This window comes from Anas platyrhynchos, chromosome 19 (assembly GCF_047663525.1).
Source record: "Anas platyrhynchos isolate ZD024472 breed Pekin duck chromosome 19, IASCAAS_PekinDuck_T2T, whole genome shotgun sequence".
Taxonomy (NCBI): domain Eukaryota; kingdom Metazoa; phylum Chordata; class Aves; order Anseriformes; family Anatidae; genus Anas; species Anas platyrhynchos.
The window spans coordinates 2,645,345-2,665,861 of record NC_092605.1 but is presented as its reverse complement, the minus strand read 5'-3'; the positions used below and the strand labels follow the sequence as shown (position 1 = coordinate 2,665,861).

General features: G+C 52.0%; 1 protein-coding gene across 3 annotated transcripts in view; it reads left to right on the top strand.

Moving 5' to 3' along the window:
• Positions 1–20,517, top strand: part of MAP2K6 (mitogen-activated protein kinase kinase 6) — a 57,453-nt gene that overhangs the window by 2,915 nt on the left and 34,021 nt on the right. For all 3 annotated transcript variants that reach the window (XM_038165340.2, XM_038165341.2, XM_038165339.2), the window contains 2 exons: positions 17,825–17,891; positions 19,028–19,076. In XM_038165340.2, the coding sequence (XP_038021268.1) occupies positions 17,825–17,891; positions 19,028–19,076 (116 nt within the window). The remainder of the gene's footprint in view (positions 1–17,824; positions 17,892–19,027; positions 19,077–20,517) is intronic.

The following is a 20,517-nucleotide window of genomic DNA, read 5'->3' as shown; positions in this document are numbered from 1 at the left end:
ACAAGGCTTCTCCGAGCACCAAGGGTCCCTCAGCCCACTCCGGAGCATGGGGCTGGGCCGTGGCGGTGGCTCAGGGGCTGGATCCTTGCCCAAACGTTGAGCACTTGGCTGTCATGACTAATGGGATATTATTTTGGAAGAAAAAAAAAAAGCGGAAGTCCATATTAATTACAAGCTAGATGCAGTTTGAGGCTATAAATCTGAACTCTGGTGACAGCAGATACGTTCGGGAGCCTTCCAAATCCATCGTAACGGGGGAATTACCCACCTGCGGAGCCCACATCAGAGGAGCAACCTGCAAATATGCAAACTTCTCTGCCAAAGTAAGAGAAAAGAAGGGGAAGCAGTTGCCATTAGAGCAGTAATTCATAAATGGCTCATGGAAGTGAGGTACGTGTAGCTACCGGGTGTTGCCGCTCATTGATCTCTTTCCCAATTCTCACAATTTGTTGCTTCGAAGACAATTTTTGTGTGCTGTGGCTGCAAAGGGATCCTGCACTCCTGAGAACCACGTCCCACGTGATGCTGGTGGAGCGTGTACCCTATGGACTTTGACCAAAGGCCCTGCACCTCTGCAGAATAACACATTTCGTGCAAAATGCTCTTTTTTTTTTTTTTTTTTTCCAGCAAGAAATTGCCGTGGAACAAAACGCAAATCTGCAATGGTAAAAAAAAAACATTTGTAAAAAAACCAACCGCTGTCCTGGGCAGGTGGCAGGTTTTTGCTAGTGTCAAATTAAGCTGTGAGCTCTGCGAGGCTGCTGGAGGTTGTGCAACGTGCCTCGTCAGCACCACCTCAGCGCCTCGCCATGACCGCGCTGAGCGGCGCTTGGCAAGGGCAGGCTCTGCCACGGCATGGCCAGGGAGGTGCCAGCCTAGCAAGGCTTGGCCTAGTAGCAAATGCGACCCAGTTTGGTGCAAATTGCATGCTTTTTTGTCTTTATTTTTTTAAAAGGGACCCTGCTGAGTCGCTGTCTCACCCTGTTGCGTGTCCTGGCTGCTTCGGTGGTGGGGTCTGCCCGTGTTTGGTGCGGGCAGATGCACACGGAGGAGTTTAAAAGTCTCGTGCAATGCATTGCTGGAGGAATTGAGTAGCGTGGGGTGAAAGCAAAGCAGATGGCCGGGGTGGAAAGTACTAGGCTGGAAATGTTGTCTGACATGAGCCAAATTGCTGCACGGTGCAGCTGAGTGAGGGGGGACCGAGGCACCCAGCTGAGCGCCTCCAGTCGCTGTCTTGCTCCGTGCATTGTGCAGGGGAAGGATTTGTTTGCAGTGCTGCTGGAGGTGCTGGCAACCCTCTGCTGCAGGCAGCAGTGCTGGGGTGCTGAAACCAAGTGTATTTTGGGGTGCCCTGCCCCATGGCCTGGCACCGAGGTGGCATGAGAGCCAGCAATGTGGCCAGGGCAGCAGCTCCCCGGAGCTGAGCACGCTGCAGGAAAATATATAAACATTTAAAAGCTCAAGCTATAGAAGTAATTATAGCCATAAAAGTGATAAGTCGCAGAGGAAAAGGAGTAAAGACGTGCTTTCTCCTCCCAGCTGAAAAAAGTTTGGGTTTCTCACTGCCACACGAAGTGGTGCTCGTTTGCTTCGTTTAGTCGCAAAAAAAAAAAAAAAAAAAGGATCTTCCTCTGGGGTGAATTCCCTCCCGTGACACATACGCAAGCTGCTAAGGTGAAGCAAATGATACTCAATTAAAACCACAGGCGTAATTTAGAGGGCTGAGACACTTCATTCTTCCAGGAGCATTGGCATTAATGGAGCACAATTACCTTGCAAGTCACAAGGCAGACTTGTCAGTTGTGTGCTGTGGTTGCAAATACATAAGATGACTTCAGAGTTGTTTTTGTTTGCTTGTTTAGCTTTTTTTTTTTTTTTTTAAACACGCATTTGGGGTCAGTTCTCTGTTTTCTCTTGCTGGAAAGAACTGTAACATCATCTGTAGAAGGCTCTTGGAGAGGGATCACATCTAAAGTGAGCTTAAAGGTGGAAAATGAGGAATAACACGGAGGCAAATAGCACAGGAGCAGGAGCACGCCTGCAGACCTCTGTGGGTGCGCTTGGAGGACAGGACCTGTTACCCCAAAGGCTGGGCACAGTGCTCCCAAACCCTTTCCAAGGTGACCTGCTGTCACCCCATGAGCCTGCAGCCCAGTGCTCGTCCTGCTGCTGCCTGCTCCGTGTCCCTGCTCCCAGCCTGGGGAGCTGCAGGGGACCAGTGGGTGCAATGGGGTCACGGCACTACCGTGTGGGGTCACTGGTGGCTGGAGAACCCCCAGGACTGCTCTTTTCATTTTAGCCATAGCCAGAGCTACAATAATCACAGTTTTATTACCTGTAGAGTTGCTTAGCTCCCTTCCTTAGGGCCTGCCTGGGACTAGTGTAGGAAATTATCAGCTGGAGCAATGCTAGCACCAAAGCAAGTCGAGGACCCGGAGCTGCACCACACCAGGTATTAGGGTCTGTGGTGGCAGAGTGGTGAAGGGCGTTCTGTATGATTTCCAGACCTGCTCATTGTGCAAAAAGTTTTTTTTTTATTATTATTTGTTTTTTTTTCTTTTGTCTTCCAAGTCCGTGTTATTTTGCATGTTGACAAGTACAAATGGAAAAGCGTCCTCGCACAGTAACCCTGGCTCAGTAAAAAGCAATTTGGAGGGGGGAAGCCCGACACTCTTGTTTGTAGGGATTTTTTTTATTTTTTTTTTATTTTCTGCCTCAAAGCCAAAATTAAAGCTATCCTTCCCTTCGAGCAGGAAATCCCAAACACTTGGTTGACGTCTCAGAGAGTTCATCCCATCATTAAAGTCTCTGGGGTGCTAAAGCACTTCTGAGTCATCTTGACTTTGGAGATGTTGCAAACAGATGCTCAACATCCTTCGTCGAAGCTCCAGGCAGCCGCTCGCACATCTCCGTCTGCTGGTGCTGGCAAAGCCTGGGCTCAGCACCGCTGGGGATCTGCACCCTGTAGCCACACACAAGGGCTGAGCACGGCGAGAGCAGCATCCGACCACATCGGGAGGGCAGCTCGGGGTGGGAGCTGCTCGGGGGCTGCTCTTGCTCCCCATTAATCATCCCAGGAGCGATGGCCATTGCTTATTAGGCTGCTGCAAAAAGCCGAGTGCAGCGAAGCCCAAGGAGCATTGTGCAAGCAGCCGGAGGGAGCAGCCTCTATGGCTGAGGCAGTTTCATATTTGTAAGAAAGATTTCAGAGAAAAAGCATTTCTTTTTTTCCCCCGTTCAAGCAGGAAAACTCCGCTGAGCAGAGCTGATCCAGTTTCTTGCTGTTGCTGTTTTGTTAGCCTACTTAGCTTGCAATTTTATAATCACGGCTAGATTTTCCTAGCCTGCACCGAGCAGATCAAAAATCATTAGCAGAATTGAAGCCCAAAAAACATCCACTTTTACTGCGCTCTGATGAAACCAGTGGAAAAAAACAGTAAAAGTTGCAGATGAGATGCCAAAGATAAGGCAGCAATAGAAAATGAGTACAGGAGTCAACACTTGACTGTGTCTGCAGCGAGAGGCTTTTTATGAAGGCTGAATAAGCAAAGGCTCCGGAGCTGCTTTTGAAGGAGAATCTTTTTCTAAACAAAAATATGTAATTGCACTCAATAAAACAACGCTCGCCGGAGCCAAATGGCCTCGGAGCATCGTGTGCCGGCTCTGCCGCGGACGTCTCAAGCAACATGTTTTTGTGCTTATTTTCCTCCTGCGGTGGGGTCTGGGCCTGACGCTTCTCACTCACAAAATTTTGCCGGGGTTGTTCGACACTGGAGCAGCAAGTTGCTTTGTGAACATCACAGCTTCGCGTTATCCTTCCTCTTACGGACGTTTCTTGCTTCTCCGGTAGTTCAAGGTCAGATGGAGAATGACTCAAAAAAAAAAAAAAAATCATTATTTTGGAGCTATTGGAGCAACAAAAAGTCCCCATCCGGCACGGACAGCCCTGCCCAGAGCAAAGAGGGTGAGAAGGGTTCGATCAGCGTCGATGGCTGCCTCTCCCCGGCCTCGATCCCTCACAGGCTCCCAGCAGATCCCATCCCATTTCTTTCCAAGGAGGATGGGAGCCCCACAAGCAGCCCTGCGTGCCCACGCAGGTACCTGCGTGCAGGAGAAGCCTTCCCTGCAGCAGGGTGCCCGGGCTGAGAAGGTCCCGCTGGCAGTGGCTCTGGGCAGGGTCCGTGCAGCACCTAGCGCTGCCCTTGGCACCGGCCCCTTGCTCCCCAGGCACTTTTCCAGTGCCCGCAACTGGAAGCCATTTCGAGGCACGCTTTCCAGCTTTGATTTCAACACAGCCCTTTCTTTCTAGTGCTGCTTTAATTGCCTACAATTAGGGGTCTCCGGCGCGGCAGAAACACCGGGAATTAAAGCCAAGTTCGGCTTCGCGAGGACTGGAATTGATTTCTCCTCTCAGGCAGCTGATGCTGTGGCCTCTTGTAAAGGAGGTGCCAGGCTGTGATCCTAGCACTCCTGCACGCTACTGCCCGCGGGTTAATTAAAGCAGATGCACGACGTTTATTGTGGCTTTATTCGAGGAGCCGAACACCTGTAGGACCCGAGAGCAGCCGTCCCCCTTCTTCCAGTTGGGTGCACCGTGAAGGAAAAAGCAGGGACTTGACGTGCTGTCATCAGGATGCCAAAATCCCTCTGGGCAAAACTATGTCTTGAGTCAATTTGTTTGAGCACGGGGCCCCAGCACTTGGCAGAAATGCCTCTGAAGGAGCACGGGGCTTTGGGCAGCCCCAATGGGTCCCTGGAGGAGTGATGGGGGCACCAAGCTCCTACACAAGCAGGATCCGAGCTGGATTTCCAAACCCCATGCAGATTTTGGAGCTAGAAGCAGGACAGAGACACCATGACAGCTCTCATCACAAGCTGGGCCACCGCTAAAATTTTGGGGATGGACACAGACCTCACCTGCAGCCCCTCCTGCAGGTTTGCCTCTGCTCAGCGCCGTGCTGGTGGTTAATGCAGAAGCTCGCTCCCAGGAGGACCTTGGTACTTAACCGTACTAATTAAATGTTTTCAGAAACCACAAGATTGACCTTCCCTGCGTGCCCACAGATTTTTCTCTTATTTAACAAGCATGGGGTTGACAGAGTAACCTATTAAAGGAGAAGAAAGGCAGCGCTCTAGATACTGTTGTTTTCCAACCCCTTCTGAAGGTTTTTTTTTGCTTTTTCAGCTCCGGGTTGGAAGCCATAATCCCCTAATAACCTACCAGGAGCAACCAGGCTGGAGATGACGGGTGCTTAGCTCAGAGCACAAAGCCTGATAAAGCAGTTAGCACACCTAAACCCGAAGTTTCCTCACGTACCTGTGCAAGAAGCCCCAGCAGCCATTATCTGTAGGGGCACTTCAGTAACCGGAGAGCTCCTCTGTGTGCCGTGGAGCTGTCCTCTGGGAGATACCCTCTAGAAAAACAATAAAAAATAAAGGCAATTAACAGACTGACTTCCTTACCTTTCCCAAGGACGCCAGTAATTTGCTCAATGCTAATAAAACCTGGAGCATCTCGACGGAGGACTTGAGCTCCTGCCAAGGAATCGGTTTTTACAAATTAACTCAACGAGCAGCTTGGGGCCGTGCCCGGCACGGGGGGACGTCGCACAACAGCCCCTGGCACCAGTATCTGAGCTGTAGGAACAGCCCAAAATAACCCCCTGGCAGCTGGGGAGGGCGAGACAGATGCAGCGTTCAAAGATTATGGGTAGTAAATCGCTCGCTGAAGATAAGAGCACCCAAATTCACAGCGGGTCCCTCCTCGGCAGCCAGCAGGACCCGTGGGATGATGCCATGGTGTGGGTACCTGGGCAGGCACTTCCACCCAGCCCGGTTTCAGCTTCATTCATGCCATCAGGCAGCTTCCTTTAGAGCTAACCATGTGATTTTTTATTTATTTATTTATTTTTTTCCCCCTCAAAAACATTTGGTACTGCCCCCGCAATGAAATCAGAAGCTTTCTGTCAGATAAGAGGCTGGAACAGCTTCCTGCAGTCGGCGAGCATTCCTCCTCTCACTCTTCCTGTGCGTCCCTCAGAACAATGCCAGCGCTCCCAGCACCAGGGAGCGTTCCCTTCGCCTCCCAGCGCGGCATTTCGGGCCCATCCTGTGCGAGCATCTCCCCAGGCAGCGCCTCCTTCTGCTTTCAGAAGGCCTCGCTGCAGCTCAACGCAGGCAGCGGTCTGGGAGGTTGGATGGGAGACGGGTCTGGAGATTTATTTTTTTCCACCTTACAGTAGAAGCTGATTTATTTTATTTTTTCATATTCTGATATTGAATCTCCTCATGCATGTGTTAAACTTGGATCGGAAGAGTTTTTTTTTTTTTTTGCAGGAGTCACTGGGACTGGGTGTGCTTGCAGTTGAGCGTGAGGATTTACAAGGCTGGGGGTGTATTCTGTCCTGCTGCCAAGCGGGGTGGACATCAGGGATCTGCCTGGATGATTTACACCGCCTTCCTCTCCCTTGGTTCCTTTTTTCCCCTTTCTGCTTGTCTGTTCTTGCAACTTAGAAAGCGGTATCGGATTCGGGAGCGTTTCTGTGTATAAGTGAAACTGCAGCCTGGAACCTCGCACAGGGACTTGTGTAGAGGCTTTGACAGAAGGGCTTATAAAGGGAGGTTTGTACTTACAGCTCCTGATTTAGAAGGCTGGGTGGAGAGATGCAGCCTAACAGGGTTTGATCCACGTGGACGTATGTGGGTAGAGAAAAATCTGCCCGGTTGTGTCAGGGACACTTGACTGGAAAAAAAAAAGGGGGGGGCAAGAAGTGCCGTCTTCTGCCACGGTGCCGTGCCATCAGGAGGGCCGTAATGCTTTCTGGACTGAAATAAGAGCTGCAGAAAGGCTTTTGTTCTTTGCTTTACTTTATTAGGTGAGGTGTGAGCATGTGTGCGCTCTCAGCAGGTGGCTGGAGGATGAGCTGCAAGTCCGTGCCCTCTGACTTCTGGCACAAACCTCTCCGAGGCTCCGAGCTCCCCTGGGAGCCCAGGAGCTGCTCCGTGTCCTGCACACCTCCACCTGCACGGCTCGGAGCTTCTTGAGTTGCTTTTACACTCAGACACATCACTGAAGGACGGCAGGGTCAAGATGTTGTGGTTTGGGTTGCACGGGGCTGCTCCGGCGCTGGCAGCACCCAAAGGTGCTGCAGGGTTTGCCCGTGGGCACCCCTCGCCCCTCGTGGGTGCCCGCGTGTTTGCAGGCAGTTGGAGGAAGCACTGGGAGCACTGGGTGCCTGGAGGCATTGCCAGCAGAGGGAGCATGAGGGAGGTGCTGCCAGCTGCGCTGTCCAGAGCTGTCGAGTATCACCCTCGATTATTTTGGTACAGAAATAAGCAAACGTGCTCATAAATGAGAAAAAAAATAAAAAAATAGCAAAAGAGGGGTGTCTAATGGGGGAGCACAAAGGCAGGTTGGTGGCAATCCTGACTGCGTCGACAAGGACATTTCTCTCTCCCACCACTAAGGGTAGCTCGGGGAGGGGAGGCTGTGGGGTCTTTTGGTGCTTGTTCCTGCTCAGCATCCACGCAGCATGAACAAGGATGTGCTCACGCTAAGCAGGTGCTAACATTTAAGCACCATTGCAATGTGGGAGCCATCACAGCAGGAGCCACACACCAAAACTGAGCTTTTAAATCCCCGGCACAGCTGAAATCAGTGGGTACAAACCTCACCTTCGTCTTCCAGAGCAGCCCGTGTGTCCCTGTTTTCTTCGGGGAGCAGCTGCCCCCGATGAGCACACCTCAAAAAGACCTCACAGGACCCGCTGGGAGAGAAACCCAGCTACACTGAGTGTGTTTAAAAAGCCTTAAAACTAAAACTGGAACTGGAGTGAGACCTTCAGCAAAGAGGTGTTCATGGGCTGGTGGGGAGTGGACCCGTGCCGGGCTTTAGGAAATTGTTTTCTGGGGTTTGTACAGAGCAATGGGAAAGTTTTGTTCCTCTGCTGAGTTTTCCAGGGTTAGGAAGAGTAGAGGTGTCAGTGCCTGGGCTGGGGGCGGTGGTTTAATGCATCCTGCTCCCACCCTGGCCATGAGGACACCTGCTTTTATGCTGCGTGTAAGAGGCTTGCTGCTAAATGATGGGGAGGGGTCAGTGCCCGGGGCTGCGCGTGGTCACCCCTGGTAGGGTTTTGGGGTGAAACCTCAGTCATTTAGGGGAAATGCGTGAGTGCAGCCAAGGGTTGCAGGCGTGGGTGAGGTCACCCAGCACCCGTATGTGATTGCATGCCATGATGCATTTTTGGGAAGCACTTGTTTCTCAAGATGCAGTGGGAGGCGTCTGTCCGCGTGTCCGTGTGTCCCCGGTGTGCGCTGCAGCCCGTGCCCCCTGCTCCGCCAGCAGGTGCTCCTCGGCAGGGAGAAAAGAGAAGCGAAGGTGGCAGCCCCGAAAGCAGCCGCGTCCTCCAGACCCTCCTGCACAAAAGGCCTTTTGTTCTGCGGGTGGATTCCAAGAGCTTTTCTCCCCTTTCGAGTCCAGCAAACTCCCACTGGAAGCAGGCGGCTGAGGTTTTGAAAACAAAGCAGCGACTAAACCAAAAGTCCCTCGGCAAAATCCCCGCGAGGGCTGGAGGCTCTTGACGAACAGTTCCTGTGGATTTCCTAACTGGAGATAAGCAGCGGAGCACGCGGGCTCTGCGAGGGGAAGGCAGCGAAGCCAGCGACCCTTGGCAAGGGGACGATACTGGTGTGATTTACGGCGTAGTGGTGACTCGAGGGAGCGACTCCCTCTGCTGCTCGGCTCCCTGGAGCTCCGCGCTGTGATTTCTCGTGATAACCGGGTGAGAGGAGAGGCCCCGAGGCTCCCAGGCGGGCTCCCGATGGCCTCTGCTGCTCCCCGGGCTCTCCATCACCACCGCATCCTTCCCAGGTCAACGGGGGAGGATGCAGTGGGGACGCGGGAAGCAAAATCCTCTTGACCATCTCTTGGGCACTAATGAGGTTTCTCCAAGCCGTTACCACTTGTACAGCAGGATTGTGGGGTTTGAGGCCATTTGGGGTGGGAGCAGGTTGGTGGCAGAGGATTTCTGCTGCGCGTGGGCTGCGTGTGGAGCCGGAGCACTGCGTCAGCACCAAAGCAAATCAAATCGATGGGTGGAAAAATAGTTAGGAAAAAAAAAAGATGAAAAGGAAGAAGAGGGTTTGGCCCCTTTGGCATTTCCATCAGACTGCTGGAGATGGGGCGTGTGCAGGCATCAAGTCAAATCTTGCATTTTGGGTTTTTACGCAGTGTTTTCATGGAGGTACCTCCCCAGCCCTTGCAGGTGGGCTCAGGCTGGTACTCGGGGGCACCAGGGGGAACGGGCCTGCCGCGTGTGCCCCTGCTGCCCTGTGCCACGTGGGCAGCCTCCTCCGCCGGCTGCCAGCCTCCTGGTCCCGGGGGTGACTCAGAGCCCCGAGCACCAGGCGTGTTTTTGCCTCCGTTCGTTATTGCAGCACAGCCGAGCGCCAGGCGGGGAGGCACACGCACACAAACAAGGCTTGTGCAACCTGCCCACGGCCACGGACGGGGTCATTGGGGACACAAGCAGAGGGTGCACATCCCTGTGCCGGGTCCCTGCCGCCCACCACCTCCTCCTCTTTTTCCGCGGAGGCTCAGGAGGCTGCCGGAGGGCATCGCTGGAGCACCTCGTGCTTCCTCCTTGCATCCCCCTGCGCCATCCCTGCTCCGAGGAGAGCTGGGCAGGGGCAGGGCTCGTGCTGGGGGCAGCTCGGGGCAGTCAGGGTGGGATTGCCCACCAGGAGATGTCCCCAGCTCCTGCTCCCGGTGGGTCTCTCTCCTGCTCGGTGATGTTGCCACCGCCTGCACAGAGGTTGCAAGGAGCCGTGCCCTTTCCCCCAGGCCACCGAAGTTCATGCAGCTGGATGCACACGTGGGATGGGTTCAGCCAAAGTGTTGTAACCGCTTTTTTTTTTATTTATTTATATATATTAAAGCCTCTTGTGCCCTACTCTGAAAGCCGTAGGCAAGCAAACCCCTCCTATCTCCCATCTCCTGCTTACATTAGCACCTAAAGCATGATGAATTTCTGTCTGGTTTGCATCGCATCTGTTTTCTAAAGAAAAGCAGGACGTCAGGGGAGGACTCTGCCTTGCCTCGTCCTGCCTGCAGGTCCCAGCCCAGCCCTGGCAGCAGCTCAGCAGGGAGGTCGGGGTGGCCCCGCGCTGCGCCCGGTGCTGCCTGCAGTTCCCTCGCTGCGGCTGGTACAGCTGGCAGAGCTGGGATCTGTTGTCACCGCCCGATTTCCTCTGAATTGTCAGCCTCAGAAAAGAGCACGTGGCTGCTCTCTGACGGTCTGCGAGCGTGGCAGCGGGTGCTGCAGGTCTCCTTTCCTCCCACGGGGGTGTTCCTGCAAGCAGGTGATGCAGCGAGGTGCAAGGAAAGCATCGAGGCAGAGACAGGTTGGGAAGGGAACTCCAAGGTGCCAGCAACGGAGAGTCCAGGATGGTGCTGAAGCCCATAAAAGCTCAGCGAGGTTGCAGCACCCGCTGTGGGGCAGGAAAGACCATCCTAAAGCATCGCAGCCTCTCCCGTGTGGCCTGGTCCCAATCAAAGTGTCTCTTTCCCACTGCGCTCAGAAGGTCTGAACTCCTCTAAAATGAGGAGCTCTTATCAGAGGGACCAGCAGCCTCTCGTAACCAAAATATGCTGGCAGATAAGGAGAAATCGCATCCCTCTGGTTTCCTCATCAGCCTGGATAAACGCTGCAGACTGCAGCCCGTTTGCAGGCTGCGTGAAGAGAAAAATGGGCAGAGCGGGGGAGATCAGGAAATTGCCCTCAAAATTGAATTACCGAAACGCAGAGCTTATTGAAAGGCAGGGAAATGGGCTCTGATATTGGCACAGTTGGGTGATGTGTCTGCATGTTTCTGCGCTGCGGGACACGCGGATTTACCCTGCTGGAGCCCTCGTTGCCAGCCGTGCTGCTGCGCCTTCTGCCAGCGCTTTGCTCGCCGCAAACCGTCCCCTGCTGGAGGCAGGCTCAAAGGGCTGACCTGGTGCTGAATGCACCTCGCAGCAGAACCGAAGATCTTTGTGTGTGTGGCTCGGCAGAGCTGACGTCTGTCAGTCACCACAAAAATTGGGCACGCAGCCCCTTTGCAGCGGGGACGGGCCCCGAGCCACTGCTAACCCCGGCGCGAGCAGGGCACGGCTTTGCGCAACCTCCGCCGCCCGGTTCAGGCGGTGCACCTCCTTGCGACAGCCCTGCTATTTTGGTTTGGGGCCTCTCCTGCGCTGGGTTCATTGCAGGTTGTGGGGCTGAGTCACGGGAGCGAGCGGAGCCTTGCGACAAGGCGGCCCCGGGGCTGGGTGCAGCGGGATGGGATGGGACGGGACGGGGTGGCCGCCGTGCTCCGGTCCCAGCGGTGCTGCACGGTGCTAACGGTGTCCCTGCACGGGGTCGGGGGGATTGCTGTGCCCACCCCATGGCATGGTGTGCCCCTCTGGGCTTTGGGATCCTCAGGAATTAACCCAGGAGGTGACTGCAGCATCGTCTGCTCGCTTCCAGGTTTCCAGGTGTTGCTTTTCCCGATGGAGACGCAGGGTGCAGGGCTCTCTGTCTCCGTATTCTTACTGCTCAGGCTGACTTTGGGAAGAGGGAATTAACCACCTCTGGGCTGCTGTTCTGAGGTTATCTCCTCACCAAGGGGAATTTGGGTGATGGGCTGGCTGCGGCTGGGTCCGTGGGGTGTCTGTAGGAGCCGGACACCCTGCATGGTCAGAGCCAGAAAGGAGAGGCAGAGGAAAAGACCAAGGGAAAAGGACTCGAGCACTCCCTTCAGCCCGCTGGCATTTCCAGTGTTGCTATATTAGATAAGACTAATTGATTGATTGATTTTTTTTTGGAGAAAAGCACAAGAGGAAAAGCAGAGGGCTGGGAGATCAGAGGAAGCTGGGGCTATCCCGTGGTATCTCTGTGCCATGTTTTGGGCATATCCTGGTGCCGGATCTTGCTGTATCCATGACAGTCGTAAAAGCACCCCTGCTTTTCCTGCTTCCTGTCCCAAAATACAGTTTGTGTGGGAAAAAAAAATTAAAAAATAAGAATGCTTCAGGAGTGGGGCTGGTGGTGGTGATGATGTGTCCAGACCTGGATGTGCTGAGGACCCCCAAAGGAGCTGGGAGCTCCAAGGCACCAAATGCAAGGAAGAGGATGGGGCTGGGATCTGGGATCAGGGATCTGGGATCTGTGAGCCAGGAGCTGCTGTAGCCCTATGAGCTTGGCCCCTTCCCCCAGCAGCCCCGTGCTGAGTTGTTAAGGAAACCGATCCCAAGTTTGCCGTTTCCAAGGCGTTACTGCAAGCGGCCAGGAGGGAAGATGCAGATGGGAGAGGTGCAGGAGCCGTCCCTGCTGGGCACGGAGCAGCACCACGCTCCCCATCGTGCTGCCTGGCTGCCTCCGGCCCATCCAGGTGCTGATGGAGCCATGGAGGAGCAGCCAGTGGCACTTGGCCGAGCCTATTTATTGCCAGGGCTAAGGAGAGAGCAGCTGAATTATATTTCGAGGAGGCAAAGAAAGCACAGCATCCACTTCAACCCTTCCCTTGGCTTTTGATTGAAACTTTAACAGCCTTTAAGAGCCTCTTGCATGCTAAATTCCTTTTTTGTGGCTCAATGAGGGGTTGGAAAACAGCTTTTCCAGCCCACTTCCATGTCACCGGTGCTGATGTGATCACCTAGCTTTTGTTTTTCTCCAGAAACTGGGGCTCGGCTAAAGCTGTGCATCTACAAACAGGGGGTGGGTGCCCCTCAGCCCCTCACCCCGCCCGTGTCTCCCTGCTCCAGGCATCTCACGGTGGCTTTGTGCTACTGGGTGCTCCTTTTTGGCTTGATTGGCTTTCAAAAACTTTCAGGAACATCAGACCCCAAATCCTTGAGAAAGCTGGGAATAGTAATGAGCCACTTTTATCTCTCAGAAAAGGGGCAGAAAGAGGCATTTCCCTCCTGTGAAATTTTACCAGCGGACTGCGTGCTAAGGAGAGGTATTTGAAAGAAAGTGTTGCTACATGGCTATTAAACACGGCTTTAATAATAAATTGTGGTGAAGACAGAACTGGTTAATATCCTTTCGCGGAAATAGGAGCTTTTTGTGGCAAGGAACCATTTACTTTGGATTATATCATAAAAAGTTTTTGACTGCAATGAGAAGTCTGGAGACTGGGGAATGGGATTTGCCTTCAGAAGAGGAGGTTTATTTTCTGTTACAGTGTATGTGGGCAGCGAATTCCTCTGTCTTCCCTTTCTTTCTTATTTTCTGCTGTTTCTTACCCTTCTGTTGTGAAACTTTGAGGTCTCACTTTTCCGATATTGCTATTTAACATCGCTCTAATTGGAAGGGGCCAGTGACAGTAATTCTGCGCACTCGGGCAGCGGCAGTGGGAAGAGGTTAACAGGCCCACTGGAAACCTATTTTCCTCCCCTCCCTCAGGAATTGGATTTAAGACCTTCACAGGGAAGTATTTAATGTGTTTTCATTAAGTTTTTCTTTTTCCTGCTGCAGGTTTGCTTTCGGACTTCGCTCTCACAGGCATGGGGTGGGTGCTGGGGCAGGGGGGCTCATGCTGTGCCCCCCTGGGCAGCACCGAGGGCTCCCAAAAGGGGTGAGGGCAGCATTTAGCAAGTGCTGTGCTAAAGAAAGTGGATGTAAGTTTGTGCTTAGCATTGCAGAGAGCCCCAGATGTTTTTCTGAATCAGAACTCAGGGCTGGGAGATCTCCGTGCCCTGCTCAAAACCAGTCTATTTTTTTTTCACATTTATTCCTAAAACCTGGCTTTTGAGTCAAGTGTTTGTGAAAGTCTCTGCGGGGAAAATTGCAGGGAAGAGTTTTCAAATGAGCTTTAGCATGCAGGCTCCGAGACCAGCCAGCCACCTGGGGCTGATTACGCGGGACACGACTCCTGATTTCTGGGTGCTGCAGCTGAATTTTCCAGGCTGCAGCTGAATGGCTGGCGTCCCCACGGGCTTTGGTGCTTCAGCCTTCCTCTGAGTCAGGGACTTCCTCAGTCACCTGCTTCTACCAGATCTGCAGTCTCCAAGAGCTCAGTTTCTCTGTCAGACACGGCTGAGGTCAGCCTGTGGGTTTACGCTTACCACCAGGGACGCAGACAGTCGGATAAATACATGTGCGGTGATTTTCTTCAGGAAACAAAGCTAAAAATAATAATGATTCACGAAAACGCTCTGAAAAACACCATCCTTCTAGTGGATGGAGCAGGTAACAACCAATTCTGTGTGCTGTTCAGCTGCCTCCACGTTTTGAGCTCCTGCACGGATGACTTTCTGCAGACTGCAGTTCCGCACGGCGTCGTCTTTCGAAAGCGACGTCTGCTGTGGTGAAGTGGAGGCTGTTATTTTGACAGCGAGATGCTTGCTTGGCAGCTGTTGTTGCAGAGTACTGATCTTGGAACTAACATTTTTCATTTTTTTTTTTAAAAAAAGAGCCCTGCCTCTGGGGACAAACTACCCCAAGCACCTGGACGCTGCCCCTGGCACGGGCGCTGGAGCCATGTGGCCGCAGATGCGCTGGGTACCCGGTGCTGTCCCCCTTCCCTGGGTCCCTTGCTGTGACTTTCCCACGTATTGTTTGTTTGGGAGCAGGTCTTGCCTAGGCCACACCGCTTGCTTGCACCCTCCCCGATGTGCATGCTCAAAGGGATCGGGGTTAGTTTAAATAGGATTTTTTAATTTTCTTTTGCAAACCCGCATGCAAGGAGCAGCTTGGGCACCGGGTGTTTTATTGCCATCCCCACTGCTTGCCCGCTGTGGTCCCTCCCTGTCTTTGCAGGACATTTTATTTAGTGGGGCTTGTGTCTTGGAGCAGCTGCAGAGCCTCAGCTGAGATCCCCCATGCAGCTGGGAGCTGAGCAAGAGCTTCATGCTCTTCATGCTCAGGATGGCTACTGCTTTGTGGCCAGGATGGCTAATACTTCATGCTCAAATGCTCAGGATGGCTAACGCTTCATGCTCAGGATGGCTGATGCTACCTGGCTTTGTGGGCAGGATGGCTGATGCTGCCCACCAGGCACTTGCAGCCCCCGGCCCCAGGAGGTTCAGAGGGACGAGCAGTTTGCATCCCACAAAACAAAAGGAGCCAAGACCCTTTGATCTGGTTGAGAGGCATGAAACCATGTGCTTGCAGCCTGACATTCATTACACAAGCAGCAGGGGGGTAGCAGTGCAGAGCTGACCCATCACACCCTGGCATGGGGAGCGGGTCCTCAGGAGGTGTGGGTGCTGTGGGCGCATCCCCTCCGTGGTGATTCCCACTCGCGTCCTTCCCCGTGCTCTCCCGAGCCATGTGCGCTCCGTGCCGCCTCTGTTGCTTTCTTCTGTCTTGAAAAGAAAACCCCAAAGAACGTTAAACTGCGTCTGTGTCTTGGCAGCTCAAATACGAGAGCAGATTGTGCTTCAAAAAAATGGCAAAGTTTCAAAATATTGTATTCTGTGAAGAAGAGACAAGGAAAATAAACTCCCCAAAGTGCAGATTTTATTTCACCAGGAGGCGGAAGGCTTTTAATATTTATTTGGGTTTGGTGTTTTGCTACCTAGTTCTTTTGCTGACACCACTTGTGAACCATGGGAAGATTAAATGCTTCATAATCTGTTCTGGTTCATATTCAAGGTAGGGTCACTTCCAGTTGGTTCCTTTACACCCTCCCAGAACTCTCAGGTTCCTGAGGTGCAAGCAAATCCACAAAGGAAAAAAATAGAATGGAAAAAAAAAAAGGAGAGTAAATATCTGCTTGTTTCCCTTTTATTTTGGTGGTTGCGTGTGTATCATAGCAGCTGTGTGGCTGGACGGATGCTCGATGTGCAGAAGTAGCAGCATGCCAAGGGATGGCTGGTGAGGGTTAGTAGGAAAAGTTCAGCTCTAGAGTTAAAGAGGCAGGTCCTGCCTCCGTGGGCAGTTCAGTGAATTTCTGTCTTCGTTCCCATGTGCAAAAGAAGGATGAAAATGCAGATTTTCACATGCCTGTGATTGCCTTGTTTGCCTAAACTGCGAGAGGATGCAGACAGGTTTTTGGAGGTAGAGAGGCCGCGGGAACGGCAGACTTAGAGGCTGCCAGGGAAACAGGGGGTTGTTTGCTCGTGCTGCAGGACCTGTGTTTTGGAGATGCTTTTTTTAGCTAAAAGATGACAACATCGAGAACACCGCTACCGATTTAGCATCCTGTTGGATACGAAATGCACTTGAGGCGGTTTGGGCAAGAAGTGGTACAGGAGGGGCTGCTTCTCAGCTGGACCTTCTGGAGACCTCTGTGTGCAACTACGAAAAGCAGTAAAAGGGTCAAAGAACAGCTCTGCTAGCTGCAGAAATTCCTGCACTTGTTTTTACAATTATTTGTACTTCCCTACAAACCAGCTTCTACCTCTTGGAAAATCTGAGAGCTGTTCCTCATGCTTCTGAGTGGCCCCACTTCTTTTATTTTGCCTCTTCTGTGTTCGACTGGAAGCTCTTTGGAGCAGAGAACTGGCTTTTTTTTTGTTTTGTTTTGTTTTTTTTTTTTGCTTTGTAAGTTTGCAGCTCTGCAAATTTCTAATGACAATAGCGAGCGTGCACAGTGGTTTCCAGTAAATGCTTTTCCCACGAGGTGTCATCAGCTGGGTTGCAGCAGCCTGTCCCATCCCCTGGAATTGCTCTTTGCCAAACGGAGCGAGCACGATCTTGTCTTTTGGAGCAAATGTTAAAAAAAAAAAAAAGGAAAAAAAAAAATAAAAAGGTTGGCAATCTGAGTTGACTAATTGCTTCAAAAAGGTCATTTTCAGTTCTGGGTGCTTGCGCTTTGATCTAGCACCCCTCCGGCACTGGGATGCGCAGACATCCATCGACCTGGGTTTGTGTCAAGGGGAGAAACAAACCCAAACATGTATAGGTGAAGTTTGAAGGAGAGTGCTGGGAATAAAGAGTAGAGCTCAGGCTTAAAAGAAAGACAGTAATTGATATAAATTGTTAGGCTGAAAATGTTTAAAGCCTAAATTAGACGCCTGTGCCTTTTTTGGGGGACCAGGGATTTTATTACACGCTCAACCAGCCAGATGTTTACCTTGGGGTTTTGGTGACATGACTTATGTTTCCAGGTTATTTTATCCATGAATCCAAAACCCCGTGCTGAAATGTGGCTGTATATGTTTAGTCATAAAAAGGTTCTTGTATTTCTCTAGTCTGCCTGGCTCTTACGTCTGCCGGCTTGGACCCCCTTTACAGGAGAGCCTGCATTTGAACTGCTTCAGAGCTTGAGCTGCATCCAGCTCAGCAAGGCTTGGCTGGTCAGTGTGAACAGAAACAAATGGCTTTGAAGCCTGCAGACTTCATTCTGCTGTATTTTTTTGCTGGGTTTGCACAACTTTAATGGCCAGGAGGTAAAACGTCAGTTTAAAACAAAATCGGAATCTAGTTCGGGATTTTCGGATTCAACCTGAAAAGGATTTTTAATCCCGCCAGGGTTTGCGGTACTGTAGCTGGAATGGTTAAAATCTGTCGAAGAAACATTTTAAGGGATCCTACATGGGAAGGGCTGACGAAGGAGAAATACCTTTCTTTTTGCATTTTCACGTGGCCTTTTTGCATGCTAGGACTCTTGCCTGTTTTCTGTACCAAGTTGGCAGCCAGACCCTGCAGGTCTAAATGAAGCATTACTGAACAAAGGCACTTTATGTTTTGAACTCTGTGCCCTGAGTCTACACCACCAGCCTGGCCTGGCATTTATGTTAAGTAAGGTCAACAAATATAGACAAGCTGCATTTTGCAAATTAAAACCAAAAAAGAAAAAAAAAAAAAAAAAAAAGGCCTTTCTTTAATTCTGCCCCTTTCTCATTTCGCAGGCAAGAAGAGAAACCCTGGGCTGAAAATTCCTAAAGAAGCATTTGAGCAACCACAGACAAGCTCCACGTAAGTCGCCAAACACTGAGGGAGAAGAAAAAGAAAACCACGAGCCCCGACTGCCTTCCAGTGCCTCTGCTCCTGGGGCTGGGCCGGTCACAGCCAGCAGCCAGGGCTTGTCCTTGCAGGGCAGGATAACGGGAACCCTTCGTGAGGAGAATGACTGGGTTCATTTTGGCACCATTGGGGAGGAGCAGAGTTGACAGCCCTTGTATTTCTTCCCCTGCTGCACCTCGGGGGTCTCTGTCCATCATGCTCTACCCATGGTCCGTGTCTTTGCTGCTTTGTGATGTGCCCAGGAAAAGGAAAAAAATCAGGGTGGACACCCCGTTTTAACCCACGTGGCCCTCACATGGGAATAATTTCAGGCTGATCACCCCATTTCAGAAAGAAATTAGCAAACCCCCAGCTGTTCTCCTCCCTCCCTCCTGCCCCCCACAGCCCCAGCTCCATCCTGCTGCCCCTGGGTGCTTCGGAGCAGCAGCTGTTGGGTGCACACCGTGCTGATGCCCAAATCTCCCTTTTGGGGTTTAATGGGGCAGGTCAGCGACCCCATACCTTGTGTCCAGCAGAAGAACGTGGTACGGGCAATGTTTTTTGGTAAAAACAACCGATTCTGCAGTGCTGGAAATGAGGGGCTCCCTGAGAGCCCCATCCCTGAGCAGCCCCGAGCTGACACCTCCCTGCCCGGGGAGCAAGGGGGAGGATGTGGTGAGAGGCTGAGCCCTCCCCGTCTTGTCTTAGCTATTTCTGGAAAGGATTAACGGAAACCAGGTTTTGCTTTTGACCTTTATGCCCACTTAGTCCATATTTCATACGGGCTGACAGAGATTTGGTGCTTGTCACCTTGCCTTGCCCAACACCAAGCTGCTGAAGGAACAGATCTCTGGGTTCCTGCACAGGGGTTTGGATGTGAGAAATGCCAGCTCCAGCAGCTGCCTTCCTGACCCCTTTTTGGGGTGACTCTGTGGATTTTGGTTGTATTTATTGATCCTGTAAAGCTAGGAGACCATTAGGCTGCAAGGGCTGCCAGTTTCCTGGTGCAAGAGGATGGACAGGGGTCCTTGGGGGTTGTGAATACTTGTTGAGGGAAAAATTGACCTTTCAGGGAACATTTCACATCTCTTCCCTCTTCTCTCCTGCAGGCCACCCAGGGATCTAGATTCCAAAGCCTGCATCTCTATTGGTGAGGAGGTAAGACTGGGAGTGATGATGAGAAGACCTTTGGGGCCAGGTGCCTGTCCTGTGCTGGCTGCTTCTCCACGCAGGCTGCTTTTGGGATTGCTTCCTTCTTAATTGCAGCCAAAATCAGGGAGGTCGACAAACACCAGCTATTTAAAAAGCATGGCCCATTTCACATGAAACGGGGGGTAGATGCTGGATGCATGGAGGCTGAGAAGAGCCAGGCTGGGATTTTGCTTCTGTTTTTTGTGAGCCCTGCGAGCCACCTCCAGCCCTGGGGAGCCAAGTGCTGGCTGCTGGTGGTGCTCTTCCAGCAAGGGTTGTCCCCAGAGCACCGGTGGGCAGCTGGCTGTGACCTGCTGCTTGTCCCCACCCTCTCCAGTGCACCCCCAGGGGCTTGCCCTTTGCTTCCCATCACACCGGGCGCTCCTTCAAGTGTTCCACTTCGGAGAGCCCTGCCCTGCCTGAGGTGCAACTAATCCCCTGGAAATATCCGTTACAAAGCGAGGGGATTACTAGCGTGAGATTTTACTCTCCTTTGCAGTTGCTCTGCTGATTTAAAGCCTTCATCCAAAGTATTTCCCTTCGCTAATACCGAAGGCCTTCTCAAGAGCCTGACTCAGGGTAGATCTTCCTGTCCTGGAAGCAAATCCTTCTGACAGCATGGAAAGCGGTCCACCTGATGCTATAAAAACATAGCAGGAGAAAAACAAAACCGAGGGCAGCTATTTTGATAGGAGAAAACGGCACAGCAGCATTCATAAAAAACACTTTAAAGCTGGGTAATAAATTTATTAGGTGCAAAAGATAGACCTCGGTGTCAGCAAGTTAATTTATGAAGTGAAATACTAATGCAGTGGCGTTTTATGCTGTCTATCTTTGGATGCTTTTCTTTCATTTGGGATTTTGTATTTTCCCTGGCATGGAGCAGGGGCTGGAAGGTGGAAAGAGTGCGAGATGCCTCTGGAGCAAAATGGTGCAGCACCAAGGCAGAGCCACCGCCTGCTGCTAGAGCAAATCCAAGAAAATCATTTCTCCCCTGCAGTTCCAGGGGCAAGGAAAGTCCAGGTGCTCCAAAACAGCTCCGTGCACAGAGGCAGAGAGCCCGTGTTGGACGGTGCAGAGAGGCACTCTTGTAAAACACAGAGCTAGGTCTTTTTTATGGATGTGGCTATCTCGGAGAGACTGATGTGTCAGGGCTTGAATGTCCCGTGGGCCCATTGCTTACTTGTCCGGCCAAGTTCCTTTAGGATGCGCTCCCCTTTTCCACCTTCCTCCACTCACCCCAATCCCTGGAGAACACCACTTTCCCCTTCTCCCTTTAAACATCGCTGCTAATTTTATGGGTTGCCCTGAGAGAGCCGAAGTGCCTCCTTGGAGAGGGTCCCGCGGAACAGTAGCAGCAGTGTCAGAGATGCTTAAATCATGCAAAAAAATGTTCGTGAGGGTTCCT